The sequence below is a fragment of the Oncorhynchus mykiss genome, chromosome 3 (genome assembly GCF_013265735.2).
Source record: "Oncorhynchus mykiss isolate Arlee chromosome 3, USDA_OmykA_1.1, whole genome shotgun sequence".
NCBI classification, from domain to species: Eukaryota; Metazoa; Chordata; class Actinopteri; order Salmoniformes; family Salmonidae; genus Oncorhynchus; species Oncorhynchus mykiss.
In genome coordinates, this window is record NC_048567.1 from 13,503,784 (window position 1) to 13,522,769 (window position 18,986).

At 41.3% G+C, this 18,986-nt stretch overlaps 2 protein-coding genes across 3 annotated transcripts; both read left to right on the top strand.

The window, feature by feature from the left end:
- Positions 1-303: 303 nt before the first annotated feature.
- apoe (apolipoprotein E) lies at positions 304-8,113 on the top strand. Of its 2 annotated transcripts, none has more exon segments than NM_001124346.1 (5): positions 304-326; positions 890-955; positions 4,869-5,022; positions 6,509-6,796; positions 6,899-7,384. In NM_001124346.1, coding segments are annotated over 4 exon segments (828 nt in total). In that variant the 5' UTR covers positions 304-326; positions 890-912; the 3' UTR covers positions 7,242-7,384.
- Positions 8,114-13,871: 5,758 nt separating this feature from the next.
- Positions 13,872-16,250, top strand: LOC110510206 (apolipoprotein C-I). Its single transcript, XM_021591590.2, has 4 exons — positions 13,872-13,964; positions 14,693-14,759; positions 15,670-15,811; positions 15,936-16,250. Exons 2-4 carry the CDS (start codon positions 14,705-14,707, stop codon positions 16,000-16,002), a joined length of 264 nt encoding a protein of 87 aa, XP_021447265.1. The 5' UTR covers positions 13,872-13,964; positions 14,693-14,704; the 3' UTR covers positions 16,003-16,250.
- The last annotated feature ends 2,736 nt before the right edge of the window (positions 16,251-18,986 follow it).

The following is an 18,986-nucleotide window of genomic DNA, read 5'->3' on the forward strand; positions in this document are numbered from 1 at the left end:
TGAATAAGCCACAGTCACATCTAAGAGTTCTTCAAACGAGTTTCTTTGTTTCAAATAGACTACAGGTTTTTTTTCATAGAAGCACAGACTATTGTTGTTGACGTGCATCATAAACTATATATTTCACAATCACAATACAGCCAGCAACAACGCTAAGAGATGATAACTTTGAACGCGGAGTGGCACATCTTGTGGAACTAACCACCAGCCGAGCCGCACATCCTCACATGCGTGCGCTCTCCAGCTACAGGCGCGCGGCCGTCCCAGGACAGTATAAAAATCCCGGCGAACTGTCCCAAGAGCACGGAAAGAACTGGATTTCTTAGGTGAGTGAGGAGTGGGGACAACTAATGGGCACCATATAGTCTACAAACGCGCTTTAGTCATGAGTGAAAGAGTTAGTTTTTAGTAGAAATATAAAGCATCTCTTAAAGTAGGCGAGATTTCATACCGAGATAGAGACTACTTATAAATTATTGCATTAAATTTAGGCTACTGTAGCCTACACATTGGCATTGCAAAGCAAGTAATTCATCTTCTGACTGTAGTGTGCAGATTAACCAGACCAAATGTATGGTAAAACTGTTAAAAATAGATTATTTGTAGGGGAAACTACAATACCTTATTAGTTTTTTAGCATAATGACTGGATTTAAAGTCTGAAACTTTTAATTGCATAGAACTAGTTTAGTTGCTATTCTAAAATAGCTACAGTTATGGACATTTAGCGTCCATGAAAGGTTATTTTTCCTATATAAAGTATTCTACTTTTTATATTCTGCCAATTATTCCAATGTATTACCATTGTATCTTTGTATATCGTTGTATTTATTTTCTATAGCTTTGATAGACAACCACTGTTTGACATGGGTCTATGTCTGTTTTCATAGGTGTATCTGTCTGTCAATCAATCATGAAGGCTGTGGCAATAATCCTTGCTCTGGCAGTCATCTCTGGTAAACCTGGGTTTACACTGTTCCCTTTTGACACTGTTATCAATTTATACAGTGCCTTGCAAAAGTATTCATACCCCTTGAATTTCTTCACATTTTACTGTGTTAGAAAGTGGGATTCAAATGGATTTAATTGTAATTCATTACAATTAACGACTATATTTTTGTTATAAATTGTTTATGAATCTTTTTTTAAACTTTGACATTAGAGTATGTTGAGTAGATTGCTGACAAAAAAATGACAATGAAATACATTTTAATGCCACGTTGTAACACAATAAAATGTGAAGAAAAGGCACTGTATATACAGTATATATATATTTAGAATTAGTCAACTGTATATACAGTATATATATTTAGAATTAGTCAACTGTATATACAGTATATATATTTAGTATTAGTCAACTGTATATGCAGTATATATATTTAGTATTAGTCAACTGTATATACAGTATATATATTTAGAATTAGTCAACTGTATATACAGTATATATATTTAGAATTAGTCAACTGCATATGCAGTATATATATTTAGAATTAGTCAACTGTATATACAGTATATATATATTTAGAATTAGTCAACTGTATATACAGTATATATATATTTAGAATTAGTCAACTGTATATACAGTATATATATATTTAGAATTAGTCAACTGTATATACAGTATATATATATTTAGAATTAGTCAACTGTATATACAGTATATATATTTAGAATTAGTCAACTGTATATACAGTATATATATTTAGAATTAGTCAACTGTATATACAGTATATATATATTTAGAATTAGTCAACTGTATATATATTTAGTATTAGTCAACTGTATATATATTTAGAATTAGTCAACTGTATATGCAGTATATATATTTAGTATCAGTCAACTGTATATGCAGTATATATATTTAGTATTAGTCAACTGTATATACAGTATATATATATTTAGAATTAGTCAACTGTATATACAGTATATATATATTTAGAATTAGTCAACTGTATATACAGTATATATATATTTAGAATTAGTCAACTGTATATACAGTATATATATATTTAGAATTAGTCAACTGTATATACAGTATATATATATTTAGAATTAGTCAACTGTATATACAGTATATATATATTTAGAATTAGTCAACTGTATATACAGTATATATATATTTAGAATTAGTCAACTGTATATACAGTATATATATATTTAGAATTAGTCAACTGTATATACAGTATATATATATTTAGAATTAGTCAACTGTATATACAGTATATATATTTAGAATTAGTCAACTGTATATACAGTATATATATATTTAGAATTAGTCAACTGTATATACAGTATATATATTTAGAATTAGTCAACTGTATATACAGTATATATATATTTAGAATTAGTCAACTGTATATACAGTATATATATATTTAGAATTAGTCAACTGTATATACAGTATATATATATTTAGAATTAGTCAACTGTATATACAGTATATATATATTTAGAATTAGTCAACTGTATATATATTTAGTATTAGTCAACTGTTAATATATTTAGAATTAGTCAACTGTATGTATATTTAGTATTAGTCAACTGTATGTATATTTAGTATTAGTCAACTGTATGTATATTTAGTATTAGTCAACTGTATATGCAGTATATGTATTAGTCAACTGTATGTATATTTAGTATTAGTCAACTGTATGTATATTTAGTATTAGTCAACTGTATGTATATTTAGTATTGGTCAACAGTATATATATTTAGTATTAGTCAACTGTATGTATATTTAGTATTAGTCAACTGTATATGCAGTATATATATTTAGTATTAGTCAACTGTATGTATATTTAGTATTAGTCAACTGTATGTATATTTAGTATTGGTCAACAGTATATATATTTAGTATTAGTCAACTGTATGTATATTTAGTATTAGTCAACTGTATATGCAGTATATATATTTAGTATTAGTCAACTGTATATGCAGTATATATATTTAGTATTAGTCAACTGTATATACAGTATATATATTTAGTATTAGTCAACTGTATATGCAGTATATATATTTAGTATTAGTCAACTGTATATACAGTATATATATTTAGTATTAGTCAACTGTATATGCAGTATATATATTTAGTATTAGTCAACTGTATATGCAGTATATATATTTAGTATTAGTCAACTGTATATGCAGTATATATATTTAGTATTAGTCAACTGTATATGCAGTATATATATTTAGTATTAGTCAACTGTATATGCAGTATATATATTTAGTATTAGTCAACTGTATATGCAGTATATATATTTAGTATTAGTCAACTGTATATGCAGTATATATATTTAGTATTAGTCAACTGTATATGCAGTATATATATTTAGTATTAGTCAACTGTATATGCAGTATATATATATTTAGAATTAGTCAACTGTATATATATTTAGTATTAGTCAACTGTATATGCAGTATATATATTTAGTATTAGTCAACTGTATATGCAGTATATATATTTAGTATTAGTCAACTGTATATGCAGTATATATATTTAGTATTAGTCAACTGTATATATATTTAGTATTAGTCAACTGTATATGCAGTATATATATTTAGTATTAGTCAACTGTATATACAGTATATATATATTTAGTATTAGTCAACTGTATATACAGTATATATATTTAGAATTAGTCAACTGTATATACAGTATATATATATTTAGAATTAGTCAACTGTATATACAGTATATATATTTAGAATTAGTCAACTGTATATACAGTATATATATTTAGAATTAGTCAACTGTATATACAGTATATATATTTAGTATTAGTCAACTGTATATACAGTATATATATATTTAGAATTAGTCAACTGTATATACAGTATATATATATTTAGAATTAGTCAACTGTATATACAGTATATATATATTTAGAATTAGTCAACTGTATATACAGTATATATATATTTAGAATTAGTCAACTGTATATACAGTATATATATATTTAGAATTAGTCAACTGCATATGCAGTATATATATTTAGAATTAGTCAACTGTATATACAGTATATATATATTTAGAATTAGTCAACTGTATATACAGTATATATATATTTAGAATTAGTCAACTGTATATACAGTATATATATATTTAGAATTAGTCAACTGTATATACAGTATATATATATTTAGAATTAGTCAACTGTATATACAGTATATATATATTTAGAATTAGTCAACTGTATATACAGTATATATATATTTAGAATTAGTCAACTGTATATACAGTATATATATATTTAGAATTAGTCAACTGTATATACAGTATATATATATTTAGAATTAGTCAACTGTATATACAGTATATATATATTTAGAATTAGTCAACTGTATATACAGTATATATATATTTAGAATTAGTCAACTGTATATACAGTATATATATATTTAGAATTAGTCAACTGCATATGCAGTATATATATTTAGAATTAGTCAACTGTATATACAGTATATATATATTTAGAATTAGTCAACTGTATATACAGTATATATATATTTAGAATTAGTCAACTGTATATACAGTATATATATATTTAGAATTAGTCAACTGTATATACAGTATATATATATTTAGAATTAGTCAACTGTATATACAGTATATATATTTAGTATTAGTCAACTGTATATGCAGTATATATATTTAGTATTAGTCAACTGTATGTGCATGAATGCATTTACTGACTCCTTGCTGAAATCAGTCTTTAAGATCAACTCTTACAATACTGTAACACTTGTATAATTAGGCATCATACTGTACCAAGGGTCTACACTCTCTCATTACCAGACTGGATTTAACCCCCCTGATGGTGTATATTATGGACACCTCACCTCAGAGCTCTCTATCTCCCCCTGCAGGCTGCCATGCCCGCGCTGTGCGCCAGGCAGAGGCCCTCCAGAACCACTGGGAGGAGAACGTTGAGCGCTTCTGGACCTACGTGTCTGAGATCAACAGCAGAGCCGACGGACTGGTGGAGAACCTCAAAGCCTCCCAGCTCGGCAGAGAACTTGAGTGAGTGGCACATTGTAACACTATTTCATTGAAGTGATATAGGCTCATACACTTTGCTTCATCGCTCTCCATTATCACCTTGTGCTGTGTGACTGTCCCTGACCATGCCTCCCTGCTTTCCCCCTCTCTCCCCCGTCCTCCCCCCTGTGTCCCTGACCATGCCACCCTGCTTTCCCCCTCTCTCCCCCATCCTCCCCCCTGTGTCCCTGACCATGCCTCCCTGCTTTCCCCCTCTCTCCCCCATCCTCCCCCCTGTGTCCCTGACCATGCCTCCCTGTTTTCCCCCTCTCTCCCCCATCCTCCCCCCTGTGTCCCTGACCATGCCTCCCTGCTTTCCCCCTCTCTCCCCCATCCTCCCCCCTGTGTCCCTGACCATGCCTCCCCTCTCTCTCCGTCCTCCCCCCTGTGTCCCTGACCATGCCTCCCCTCTCTCCCCCGTCCTCCCCCCTGTGTCCCTGACCATGCCTCCTTGCTTTCCCCTCTCTCCCCCCTCCCCCTTGTGTCCCTGACCATGCCTCCCCTCTCTCCCCTGTCCTCCCCCCTGTACCCTGTGTCCCCCTGTGTCCCTGACCATGCCTCCCTGCTTTCCCCTCTCCCCCATCCTCCCCCTGTGTCCCTGACCATGCCTCCCCTCTCTCCCCCGTCCTCCCTCTGTACCCTGTGTCCCCCTGTGTCCCTGACCATGCCTCCCCTCTCTCCCCTGTCCTCCCCCCTGTACCCTGTGTCCCCCTGTGTCCCTGACCATGCCTCCCCTCTCTCCCCTGTACCCTGTGTCCCCCTGTGTCCCTGACCATGCCGCCCCTCTCTCCCCTGTACCCTTTGTCCCCCTATGTTCCTGACCATGCCTCCCTGCTTTCCCCTCTCTCCCCCGTCCTGCCTGCTGTGTTCCTGACCATGCCTCCCCTCTCTCCCCTGTACCCTGTGTCCCCCTGTGTCCCTGACCATGCCTCCCCTCTCTCCCCTGTACCCTGTGTCCCCCTGTGTCCCTGACCATGCCTCCCCTCTCTCCCCTGTCCTCCCCCCTGTACCCTGTGTCCCTGACCATGCCTCCCCTCTCTCCCCTGTACCCTGTGTCCCCCTGTGTCCCTGACCATGCCGCCCCTCTCTCCCCTGTACCCTTTGTCCCCCTATGTCCCTGACCATGCCTCCCTGCTTTCCCCTCTCTCCCCCGTCCTCCCTGCTGTCTTCTTGACCATGCCTCCCCTCTCTCCCCTGTCCTCCCCCTGTACCCTGTGTACCCCTGTGTCCCTGACCATGCCACCCTGCTTTCCCCTCTCTCCCCTGTCCTCTCCCTGTACCCTGTGTCCCTCTACGTCCCCTCTTTCTCCTTTCCCCCCCATCCTCCCCCCTGTACCCCTGTGTCTCCCGATTTCCCAGACAATGCCTCCCCCCTTCTCCTCCGTCCTCCCCCCTGTACCCCTGTGTCCCCTTATGTCTACTTCTACCCACTTTATGACCATCTCTGACCATGCCTCCCTCTCCGCAGCACCCTGATCACTGACACCATGGCTGAGCTGACCGTGTACAGGGAGGACATCCAGACCAAGTTGGTGCCCTACGCCCAGGACACAGCCGCCCTGCTGGGCCAGGACTTGCAGCTTCTGACCACCAAGCTCCAGACCGACATGGTTGACGCCAAGGAGCGCAGCACACAGTACCTGGGAGAGCTCAAGACTATGATGGAGCAGAATGCTGATGATGTCCACAACCGCGTCAACACCTACACCCGCAAACTGAAGAAACGCCTTAACAAGGACACAGAGGAGATCCGCAAGTGAGTATAGATGGCAACAGCTAATGTACTGTAACAGCTTGATCCAACATAGAATAATATGTCTTCCAAGTGATGCTAACCCCCTCTGCCTCTCCCACCCAGCACAGTGGCTACCTACCTGGGAGAAATCCAGTCCCGTACCTCCCAGAACATGGATCTCGTGAAGGAGCGTGTGGAGCCCTTCGTGAGTCAGGCCCACGACACCGCCGCCCAGAGGCTGGGCAGCTTCACTGACCTTCTGAAGAACCAGGCCCAGGACCTGAGCCAGCAGGTCTCCACCCAGGCCGAAGGCATGCGCGAGCAGCTGGAGGCCACCGCCGAGGACCTGCGCACCACCCTGGAGGGCAAGATCGATGAGCTCAGCAGCCTGATCGCCCCCTACGCCGCCAAGATCCGTGAGCAGCTCCAGACCGCCATGGACAAGGTCAAGGAGACCACCGTCTAAATGGACCCAGGGGAGGGAGGGGTTTGGAGGACTGGTGTCCCGCCACTACACCCCTGTTTAAGTAGGGGTGGGGGTTGTGAAGCACTGTGCCACCATTCACCTAGCTACCACAGAGAGGAGGAGGGAGTTAAGTGTTACTGATGCTGTTTTCACTGTGTTGGCACTGTGTGTTTTGGTAGAGGGGGGTTGATAGAGAGAGAGGGGTGAGGATGACAGAGCTTTGAAGGGGTCTTGAGCAGGCAAACAGTCCTTTATGTCTGTTCAGGCCTGTTCAAACACACAAGAGGCCATTGTTTTTAACCTGCTTCGCTTGTCTTCCCCGTTATAAGTGCTCTAGATGTCTCCTCCAAATTGTTCTACTAATCTGCATCAGGTTTCTAAGGCTGCTGTATGGGATACAAGTGGGGTTGAAACAGTATCTAACAATCGTGAGCCAAATTGTCTCCGGCCCATTCCAGCGCTGTCCCTGTCCTTCATTTCAATAACTGCACTGAATTAAGACTGGGCTTTTCTCCAGCACTAGCATCAGTCTGTCCAGAAAAAAAGGAAGAACCACTCCGTTCCTTGCTTGTCTATGATTCTGTATCTACACCTGCTTTGTAGGCTCTGTATTTGTTGTGATTCATATAGGAGTGTATTTACTATGACTGTGATATGACGCGAATATGACAATGAAACTAAAAGGAATAGTTCACAGGGTCCATGTACTACCTGTCTGTATTAATTCAGTTTGTCCAGAGTGTCTCTGCCACTTCACAATGTAACACGCCCTGCTGCTCCCTGCTGCTCACTGTTCGTCTGGCTGTCTGGCTGTCTGGCTGACTGCAGTGTGCTACCCAGCGCTGCGGAAATAAAATATGCTTGTTGCTCAATTGTCAGTGTGTTCTTTACTTGTCAAACATTTATCAACTTTTTTCAACTTTTACATTTATTTTTAGTTACAATGACAAATGAGGTAGTTAATATAGCTGAATAGATGGATCTTCATCTTACAATTTATGGTTGATGAACACACAAAGCAAATCATGTATAAATTCACTCTATCATGCACCATGTTCTGATAACAATGATAAGCTGAACCAGGTTAGTTACAGCTGGGGTTGGAGAGAACCTACAGGAGGGTAGCTCTCCGGGAACAGGGTTGGAGAGAACCTACAGGAGGGTCGCTCTCCGGGAACAGGGTTGGAGAGAACCTACAGGAGGGTAGCTCTCCGGGTAAAGGGTTGGAGAGAACCTACAGGAGGGTCGCTCTCCGGGAACAGGGTTGGAGCGAGAACCTACAGGAGGGTAGCTCTCCGGGAACAGGGTTGGAGCGAGAACCTACAGGAGGGTAGCTCTCCGGGAACAGGGTTGGAGCGAGAACCTACAGGAGGGTAGCTCTCCGGGAATAGGGTTGGAGACCCCTGACATACAATAATTCCGTTTTGGTCTTTATAAACCCCAATGTAAGTTGAATTGAGATCGTTAGGTTATAATGTCACACAACATCACATCTGGAGGCCCCAGAAATTAGTTGGACAGAATGTCCTCTTTTCTATCATATTTTCCCATGCCCAGATGCAATGTCTTTAACCCCGAAACACCAACCCTAAACCCCCTGTAGGCAGTTCTCTACTACCTGTACACGCATAAACACACACATTCCTATAATACACTTTCTTCAGACTGTTGTTACATACATTTATAGGGATAACTTCTACAAGGGAAATGTCTGATGATTTTCAGTAAGGCCTTTTTTCAGGGTACCTATCCTTCTCCCTAACCCACATCCCCCTTTCACCGTTTCTTTTAGGACCCTCCCCCACCACCCATAAACCCCTCTCCACACACACTGTCAATTTCTCTCCTAATCTTTACAGATGGTGCTTGATTGACCAAACACTAAAGGACCTTCCACCCCCTCTTGCCCTGCAGGTCTTTCTTTCTCTTTTGTCCCCTTTCCTCCCTCCTTCCGTACCTCCCTCCCTCTCTCCCTGCTTCCCGGGTCCTGGCTTGTCGGGATCTGCTCTCACATTCCTTTCTCGTTATGCCAGCAGGTTTCAGGAACCATATTTGTGCTTTCATTTACTACAGTTGAAGTCTGAAGTTTACAAGCACCTGAGCCAAATACATTTAAACTCAGTTTTTCACAATTCCTGACATTTAATCCTAGTAAAAATTCCCTGTCTTAGGTCAGTTAGGATCACCACTTTATTTTAAGAATGTGAAATGTCAGAATAATAGCAGAGAGAATGATTTATTTGAGCTTTTATTTCTTTCATCACATTTCCAGTGGGTCAGAAGTTTACATACACTCAATTAGTATTTGGTAGCATTGTCTACAAATTGCTTAACTTGGGTCAAACATTTCGGTAGCCTTCCACAAGCTTCCCACAATAAGTTGGGTGAATTTTGGCCCATTCCTCCTGACAGAGCTGGTGTAACTGAGTCAGGTTTATAGGCCTCCTTGCTTGCACATGCTTTTTTAATTCTGCCCACAAATTTTCTATAGGATTGAAGTCAGGGCTTTGTGATGGCCACTCTAATACCTTAACTTTTTCTGTCCTTAAGTCATTTTGCCACAACTTTGGAAGTATGCTTGGGGTCATTGTCCATTTGGAAGACTCATTTGCGACCAAGCTTTAACTTCTTGACTGATGTCTTGAGATGTTGCTTCAATATATCCACATAATTCCCCTCCTCATGATGCCATCTATTTTGTGAAGTGCACCAGTCCCTCCTGCAGCAAAGCACCCCCACAACATGATGCTGCCACCCCCGTGCTTCACGGTTGGTACGGTGTTCTTTGGCTTGCAAGCCTCCCCCTTTTCCCTCCAAACATAACGATGGTCATTATGGCCAAACAGTTCATTTTTGTTTCTTCAGACCAGAGGACATTCTCTAAAAAGTACGATCTTTGTTCCCATGTGCAGTTGCAAACCGTAGTGTGGCTTTTTATGGCGGTTTTGGAGCAGTGGCTTCTTCCTTGCTGAGCGGCCTTACAGGTTATGTCGATATAAAACTCGTTTTACTGTGGATATAGATACTTTTGTACCTGTTTCTTCCAACATCTTCACAAGGTCCTTTGCTGTTGTTTTGGGATTGATTTGCACTTTTCACACCAAAGTACGTACATCTCTAGGAGACAGAACACGTCTCCTTGATGAGCGGTATAACGACTGCGTGGTCCCATGGTGTTTATACTTGCATACTATTGTTTGTACAGATGAATGTGGTACCTTCAGGCATTTGGAAATTGCTCTCAAGGATGAACCAGACTTGTGGAGGTCTACAATTCGTTTCCTGAGGTCTTGGCTGATTTCTTTTGATTTTCCCATGATGTTAGGCAAAGAGGCACTGAGTTTGAAGGTAGGTCTTGAAATACATCCACAGGTACACCTCCAATTGACTCAAATTATGTCAATTAGCCTATCAGAAGCTTCTAAATCCATGACATCATTTTCTGGAATTTTCCAAGCTGTTTAAAGGCACAGTCAACTTAGTGTATGTAAACTTCTGACCCACTGGAATTGTGATACAGTGAATTATAAGTGAAATAATCTGTCTTCTAAAACATTGTTGACAAAATTACGTGTGTCATGCACAAGTAGATGTCCTAACCGACTTGGCAAAACAATAGTTTGTTAACAAGAAATGTGTGGGGTGGTTGAAAAACTAGTTTTAATGACTCCAACCTAAGTGTATGTAAACTTCCGACTTCAACTGTATGTTTATAGATAGTCCATCCTTCTCTCCCGTCTAAGGTACACAGACGTGCACGAAGGTACACACGCAGGTACATTGGTATGGATCTATAGTTTTTATGGGTCTATAATTTTTTTAATTTGACTTGTAACATCGCTGACCTTGCTGCTATCTTGGACAGAGTCTGTGTTCCAAAATAGATTTTATCTAAGAGATTTTAGGTTTATACCTGGATAAATCATGTTGAAAAGAACATGTAAACACCAGAAACACACAGTAATAGTAAGTTATTCTGTCAGAGCAAACAAAGCATGGAGTTTTTTGAGTGTAGTTAATTAACAGAAAGTGTGCGTCACAAAGTTTGCCTCTGAAGCGTAGGATAGAGGCCAGCAAGTAAACATTTAGGCTGGAAGCCAGGCAGTGAAGGCCACCACTTATCCCTCCTCTCTGCTCCACCAATCCCCTACTGCAAAAAGCACTTACACCTACAATATTTTGGTATTGTTGTTAATGGTAGTTTTAATAAACTAAACCAAGTTAATTCTCACTGTATACAATAGCACTATGGGCATCTTTATTTTTGAAGTTGAAGCACCGTTTCGTGATCAAGTCTATAAATTTAAACACAAGCACCTTAAAATGTGCTCACACATCCTTTTTTAACCAGGAAAAAAACAGTAGAAAAAAATACTCCAGGCAAGCAATAACTGTGTCTCGTAAACCACCCCCACTCAACCCTAACCAAAAGTAGCATACCGTTTCAAGTGTGTGACCTTGTATTCAATTAGAAGACAAGAACAGCAACAATGACTACAATGACCTCTCCCCTGAATCAGGTCACACTCCTAATAACAACCTCTGTGTTGAAGTGAACTGTTATTGAGTCCCAGTTTGTTTCTGTTCCTCCTTTAATGGAGGTCGTGTTTGGGTGAAGTGTCCTACACTATAGTAAACCCTGTATGTATTTGTAACGGTCTGGCCAAAGAGAAAACAGGAAAACCACAAGCATTCTGCCAGTCAGCACTTCTTCTCACGTACTATACTGCAGCTCCTGGGTGTCTCTGGCTCCGGCTGAAGCAACAAAGGGCTCCATCTAGCAGTTGTTGGCATAGCAAAACCGACAGTAACCCCCGACAACTCCCCCACAGAGATTTTACCTCTTACTACCCTTCCTCCCCCATCTTGGTGCTGGAACAAAAACCATCACCACAGGAGCCCTTTGGCAAAAGAAGGGGGGGGGGGGGGGGGGGGGGAGTATTTTATCAGGCGGCTTGTTATGCTTGTTATTTCAATTCATGAGCGAGTGAGACATGCACGTTCACGCCTCATGCATCACACAAAGACACTCTACCACAGGTGAGGAATGGGTACTGTGTGATTAAGAGGTGCAAGACAATGGTCATCTGTGCATCATAACAGGGTTTCATATGGCTAAAGCCATCAGCACCGAATGGGCTCCCTGCCGTAGGCAGCAAGGGGCTGGGTGTAAAGAGGGAAGTGCTGCAATGAGGAAAATATACATACCCCTCCAGCACTAAGGAGAGGTTACTATAGTTCAACAAACTGTAGTCCACTACCCCTGTATGCTCCAACACAGAGAATGACCTTCTAGACTTACTTCCCCATTTTAAGAATAGTGCAAATAAAGCCATAAGACTCTCGAGTCAAATAACTACAAATCTGGTGTTTTCAGAGTTGTGTCCATGTGATTATTTACACCAAACCCCTGTACCACACCAAACATGACACACACACGCACACGCACCACACACACACACACACACACACACACACACCACACACACACACACCACACACACACACACACACACACACACACACACACAGACACAGACAGACACAGACTGACACCCACAAAAAAGAAGAAGTTGACATTGACTTTGCCAGACTTTGTAGTTCTTGGACGTGGAGTTACGTATAGGCTATTCCAGTACAGTAGAGGTTTGTTGACCCCAGCTTCTCTCTCTTGGAGACAGCACAGAGGAGCACTAATATAATGGACTTCTATCAGATTTGCATAACAGTGGACAAATATGATGCTGTGCATTTTATATCACATGATAACACTGATAACACAGATCTGTGTGTGAGGTCAGTGAAGGGTAATGGCACTGAAAGTAGATCAGAGGGGAAGAAGCGCACATGTTAAAGGACTAATTTATATATTATGAAATTGATAGGTGTCAATAAGGATTCCATCACACAGCTTTCATCTATTCAGAGAAGTCAGAACAGGGATGACTTCAGGGAAGGGAGGAGGGAAGGATGGAATGGGGCCCAAATACTTGCCTTGCCAAAAAGACTAAGGGCTGGATTCAATCCGTATTGCCAGAAGATCTGCTTTAAAATGCAAAGGTCATTGAATGCAGTCAACGCAACGATGGGAACACTACCTTTCATTATCTGTCGCAGATCTTCAGTGCTATGGACTGAATACAGCCCTAAACAGACTGGTCTGGTGGACTCAGAGACAGATCTGCACTGTCAATGCCGTGCTGTTTAGTGATGCCACTGCAGAACTGTATCAATATCTAAGTAGTAGTATAAGTATCTTGTGACCCAGTTTAATGGCCATAGTCCACTTTAGGTCTGTATCTCTGTGCACTCACAGTCTGATGATTTACAATGGATATTTTGTGACGAATGAATATCACATTATAAAACCTAAGGCAGGATGAAAACCCCCCCAGATCGGACTGTGAATTACAGATCTAGTCAAATAAATACATTCCCACAAAATCTGATTAAATACGTGATCATGTATGGTTTGAAACCAGACAGGACATGGACCATACCTCAGCTGGGCTCTCCGAAAAAGGGAGATGGGGGAGTGTTGGTTAATCTGGAGGAGAAGGTGGGAGTAGGCCACTCTTGGCGTGCTCTTCATTGGGCGATGCGGGGTCACCATAGGTCAGAAGTGGTGACTACTGATTACGTCAGCGTTCTGGGATATATAGAGGGACTCCAGTCAGTCTGTCAGACAAACTGGGGTTATTTTCTCTCTGAGACAGAAAACAGGTAAGATTAACCTACTTATCACTAGCATTTCTGGAGACTTCCTTTCATTGTTTTTACTTCAAATGTCTATCTTTGCATGTGTTTGCTCTTATCTGAGCAAACACATAGGCCGGTATATCTGAGACTTTTGTTCATCAGTTTATTTACTAAAAATAAATGCACGAGAATGTCGCCAATGTATTTGTTTATTTTATACCCCAAACTTTCCATAAATCTATACCAGTATCTCAAAATCAATTTGTGGTATTGTGCCGACATCTAGGTGTAGTTATACAGTGGGAAAGACATCCAGCCTATCTTCTGTTTCTGAGCGCCATTCCAATGCTGAAGACAGATATTATTATAATAAATGGTTATGTTAGTCTACTAATTTAATCAAATGTAGGTCAAGTTTAATCTAACATGTAAAATGTAAGTTTTTTTTTCTTGCTAATGTGAAGCCACCAATCGAAGATGTGTGATGGCTAGAGAACGCAAAGGGAGCTGTCCACTGTGCTGACCGCACGGGAGCGCTCTTTCACTAGCCACACATGCAGCTGAACGGTTTCCGCTATAACACATAACAGCTTTTGATCATTTTCACTTGTTTAGTACAGCTCCTGGTGAAGCCCTGACAGCGTAACGCTTCAATTTTGTTTGAACTCATAACTAACTCATCATGCAAACCTTTTTATGATGGAGGATATTAAAAGCAGGGTGTTTTGTTGCTAAATTTCCTTCCCTTGCAGCCAACAGTCAAGATGAAACTGTCCATTGCCATTGCCGTGTTGATGCTTGTGTTCGCCGCACACACAGGTATGAAGCCCTACCCTTTTAGGCATCCATTACACTCTAACTCTATCTAGTCATTACCATTGCTCCTTCACCTCCTTCAATACTCGCGTCAATACTAATGCATTATCACTGGTGACACGTGTGTGATGTTTCTCTATCACACAAACACATGCACATGCATGTACACACTCACACAGCCTCACACACAAATACACTTGAAAACAGTCGATACAAATCCATTACAACTAAATGCCTAAGTCTGACCTCAAATAGACATCAATACAAATCCATTACAACTAAATGCCTAAGTCTGACCTCAAATACACATCAATACAAATCCATTACAACTAAATGCCTAAGTCTGACCTCAAATACACATCAATACAAATCCATTACAACTAAATGCCTAAGTCTGACCTCAAATACACATCAATACAAATCCATTACAACTAAATGCCTAAGTCTGACCTCAAATACACATCAATACAAATCCATTACAACTAAATGCCTAAGTCTGACCTCAAATACACATCAATACAAATCCATTACAACTAAATGCCTAAGTCTGACCTCAAATACACATCAATACAAATCCATTACAACTAAATGCCTAAGTCTGACCTCAAATACACATCAATACTAATGTATTATTATGAACACACATGTACCATCTATCTCTCTATCTCTCTATCTCTCTCTGTCTCTCTCTCTCTGTCTCTGTCTCTCTGTCTCTCTCTCTCTGTCTCTGTCTCTCTATCTCTCTCTCTCTCCACCTTTCTGTCTTCATGATGAAGCCCTCTGTATCCCCATTTTCCTGACTATTTCCAGTTCTCTGTTCATAGTTCTAACACTCTCCCCTTCTGTTCATAGTTCTAACACTCTGTCCTTCTGTTCATAGTTCTAACCCTGCCTCCCTTCTCTCTCTCTACAGAGGCTCAGGAGGCTGAGAAGACCATTGAGGAGCATTTCACCACCTTCGGCAATCAGATGAAGGACCTAAGTGAGGACCTGACCGTCAAGACCAAGGACATAGTTGAAAAGATTGGGGACAGCGAGTTCATCACCAAAACCAGGTACACGCACACACACACACCCCAAAACATAACCCAACATTAAATTCATTGGAGATCTACATTAGTACTCTGAAATAATTAAAGGCTGAAATAACTCACTGTGTGTCTGTCTCCCCATCTCCAGGACCTGGTTCACTGAGCAGTTTGACAAGATGAAGGCCAAGATCGATGAGACCTTCCCCAAGCAGTAGTAAGCCTGTACACCTCTGACCCTGCCTGTCTAAGAGCTCCCCCTCCCCCCACCACTACGCTTCTTGCGCTGTCTTGTCTGGTGACGCGGTTGCTGTGACTCTGACACTTGCGTTGTGCCGACAGACACCAAGGTTATATTCGACCTCTGTGAAGAGACTGACATCATCTCTGTGTAATTGTTATGGCTTGCTTTAATAACCTGGAACACAATGAGCTGAACAATAAAGATACCTTTGTGATAAAACTATATTTGTGGGTTGTTATATTCTGCATTTGATTTGCTACAGTAAGAAGTCAAGCTGTTGATTTTTAAAGAGACCAATGAGTCCTGGCAATGACAAGTTAGAAGAAATTCTGAACAATGAGTTTGATCAACATTGATCTTGATTTGACATGTGTCTCTTCAACTAATATATGAGGGGCACATCAATCAATTAATCAAATATATATAAGCTCTTGTTACATCAGCCGATGTCACAAAGTGCTGTACAGAAACCCAGCCTAAAACCCCAAACAGCCAGCAGTGCAGATGTAGAAGCACGGCTTTATAAGGATATAAAGATAGGAAGACCTGTACGCATAATACAGACAGGTATTAACAAAACTGCGCAGAAAGACCAAACATTCACTTCGTCTCTCTTTATGATGCATTGTGGGATAGGTGTAGGATGTTAATGTGGTCAAAGTGAATGGTCAGCTGCCCAGTATGACACAGGGGTTAAAAACACCATCATGGTGGCCAGAGAAAGAATCAGTGCATTCTGACTGAAAGATACTATACTTAAAAGCAGTCTGCAACACATGTAATTTCATGTTTTGCCCAGACACTTCTCTAACTGAGATTCAGCAGTAAGACAAGTGTCTGTCAATAGACCCTTTCTTCCATTCAACATGTTGGTTGTGTGCAGCCTTGAAAAGTATCTCTATGAACAATGTTCAATCTCTTGAAACTTCATGTTCTTGTGCTAAGATATGCTTCCCCTAAAAAAAGATACAAACTTGTGTCACAATCACAAATGGACTCTGGATTGATGCTGTCATTGAGCTCTCCTTATCAATGAACACTCTGTAAAGCAATGCAACAGACACACTTTGATGCCCTGGATATAATGTATCACTCTTGATATCCACACATCAAAATAGCTTTATTGAGAGACACTAACCCGGTCAAATAATTCTGCAGAATGAATTAATAGCAGAGAGTGTTCTATGAGAGATAGTGGTCTATCCATCTATGTCAATAGCAGACACCAAAGGGCAGTTGGGAGCACTACAATTGCTGCTGGTCCTCCATTTCACAAGGTCCGTTCTAAAGTCACTGTTTATCCTGAGTTAATGATTACTATGCTGTCCCTGTTTACTGGGATCTGCTCCTGTGTTTGACCAGAGGTCAAGGGTCAGGTATGGGGGGTTAGAGGGGGTCCAGGGGGCAAGAGGGTCGTGCACCCCACCAGGGAATACTCATATTTTCACCCTATTCTTTGGTGGTGTGTCATGATAGTGGGCAGCTTTAATCTGCTCTCTGTACCCTCTTCTCACAACAACCAACTATTGGTGAAAGAGGTGAAGAGGCGAATGGACAAAGGGCATCAATGGAAAAGCAATAGTGGGAAAACAAGATTTGAAAATGACATCCACAGTTAGTCATGTATCAGTGTGTCATTCAGCATTGAGCCTGAAACTGATGTGGAGAGAGAGAGAGAGAGAGAGAGAGAGAGAGAGAGAGAGAGAGAGAGAGAGAGAGAGAGAGAGAGAGAGAGAGAGAGAGAGAGAGAGAGAGAGAGAGAGAGAGAGAGAGAGAGAGAGAGAGAGAGAGAGAGAGAGAGAGAGAGAGAGAGAGAGAGAGAGAGAGAGAGAGAGAGAGAGAGAGAGAGAGAGAGAGAGAGAGAGAGAGAGAGAGAGAGAGAGAGAGAGAGAGAGAGAGAGAGAGAGAGAGAGGACTTTGGAACTCGTCTTTAATAAAGGACCTTCGGATAGCTATCCAGACAATGTTGAAATTGAAAACATTATGAGAGATTAATGTAACCTTTTGGAAAATGCAAGGATGAAAGTTTAACTTGAGAGGCTTTTTTAAATGTGTTGCTAGGAATTAGTGTTTATTTTGCACAAAAATTGATACTGTAGCAGCTGACACAATGTAATGCTCCGGGTGTCGTGGGTGTGGAGTCAAATGCAGGAGACAGAGAGTTCAATGCTGCGCGTCTTTTAATCGCACCAACACACCACAGGGTGCTCACAAAAACGTTACGTTCCCAAAACACAGGGAATCAAAATGTACAATGGGAAACAATCCCGACCGGACACTAACACGTGCCTATACCACAGAGCCGAAGGTTACATAGAAATAATCCCGCACAACAACCAGGCGGGCCGGCTGTCTAATAAAGACAAACTAATTAAACATCCACAGGTGCTACCACTCAACATACAAGGAGGGGAAGGAAAAACAATCAGTGGCAGCTAATAGGCCGGTGACGACGACCGCCGAGCGCCACCCGCCCGGGAAAGGGAAACACCCTCGGTCGGACTCGTGACAGTACGCCCCCCCTGACGCGCGGCTCCCGCAGCGCGCCGACACCGGCCTCGAGGTCGCCCCGGAGGACGAGGCGCAGGGCGATCCGGATGGAGGCGATGGAAATCCCTCAACATGGAGGTATCCAAGATATCCCCCACCGGTACCCAGCACCTCTCCTCCGGACCGTACCCCTCCCAGTCCACGAGGTACTGCAGGCCCCTCACCCGGCGTCTTGAGTCCAGAATGGCCCGGATCGTGTACGCCGGGGAACCCTCAATGTCCAGCGGGGGGGGGAGGGACCTCCGGTACCTCACTGTCCTGCAGGGGACCAGCTACCACCGGCCTGAGGAGAGACACATGAAACGAGGGGTTAATACGATAATAGGAAGGGAGTTGTAATCGATAACACACCTCGTTTATCCTCCTCAGGACTTTAAAGGGCCCTACACACTGCGGACCCAGCTTCCG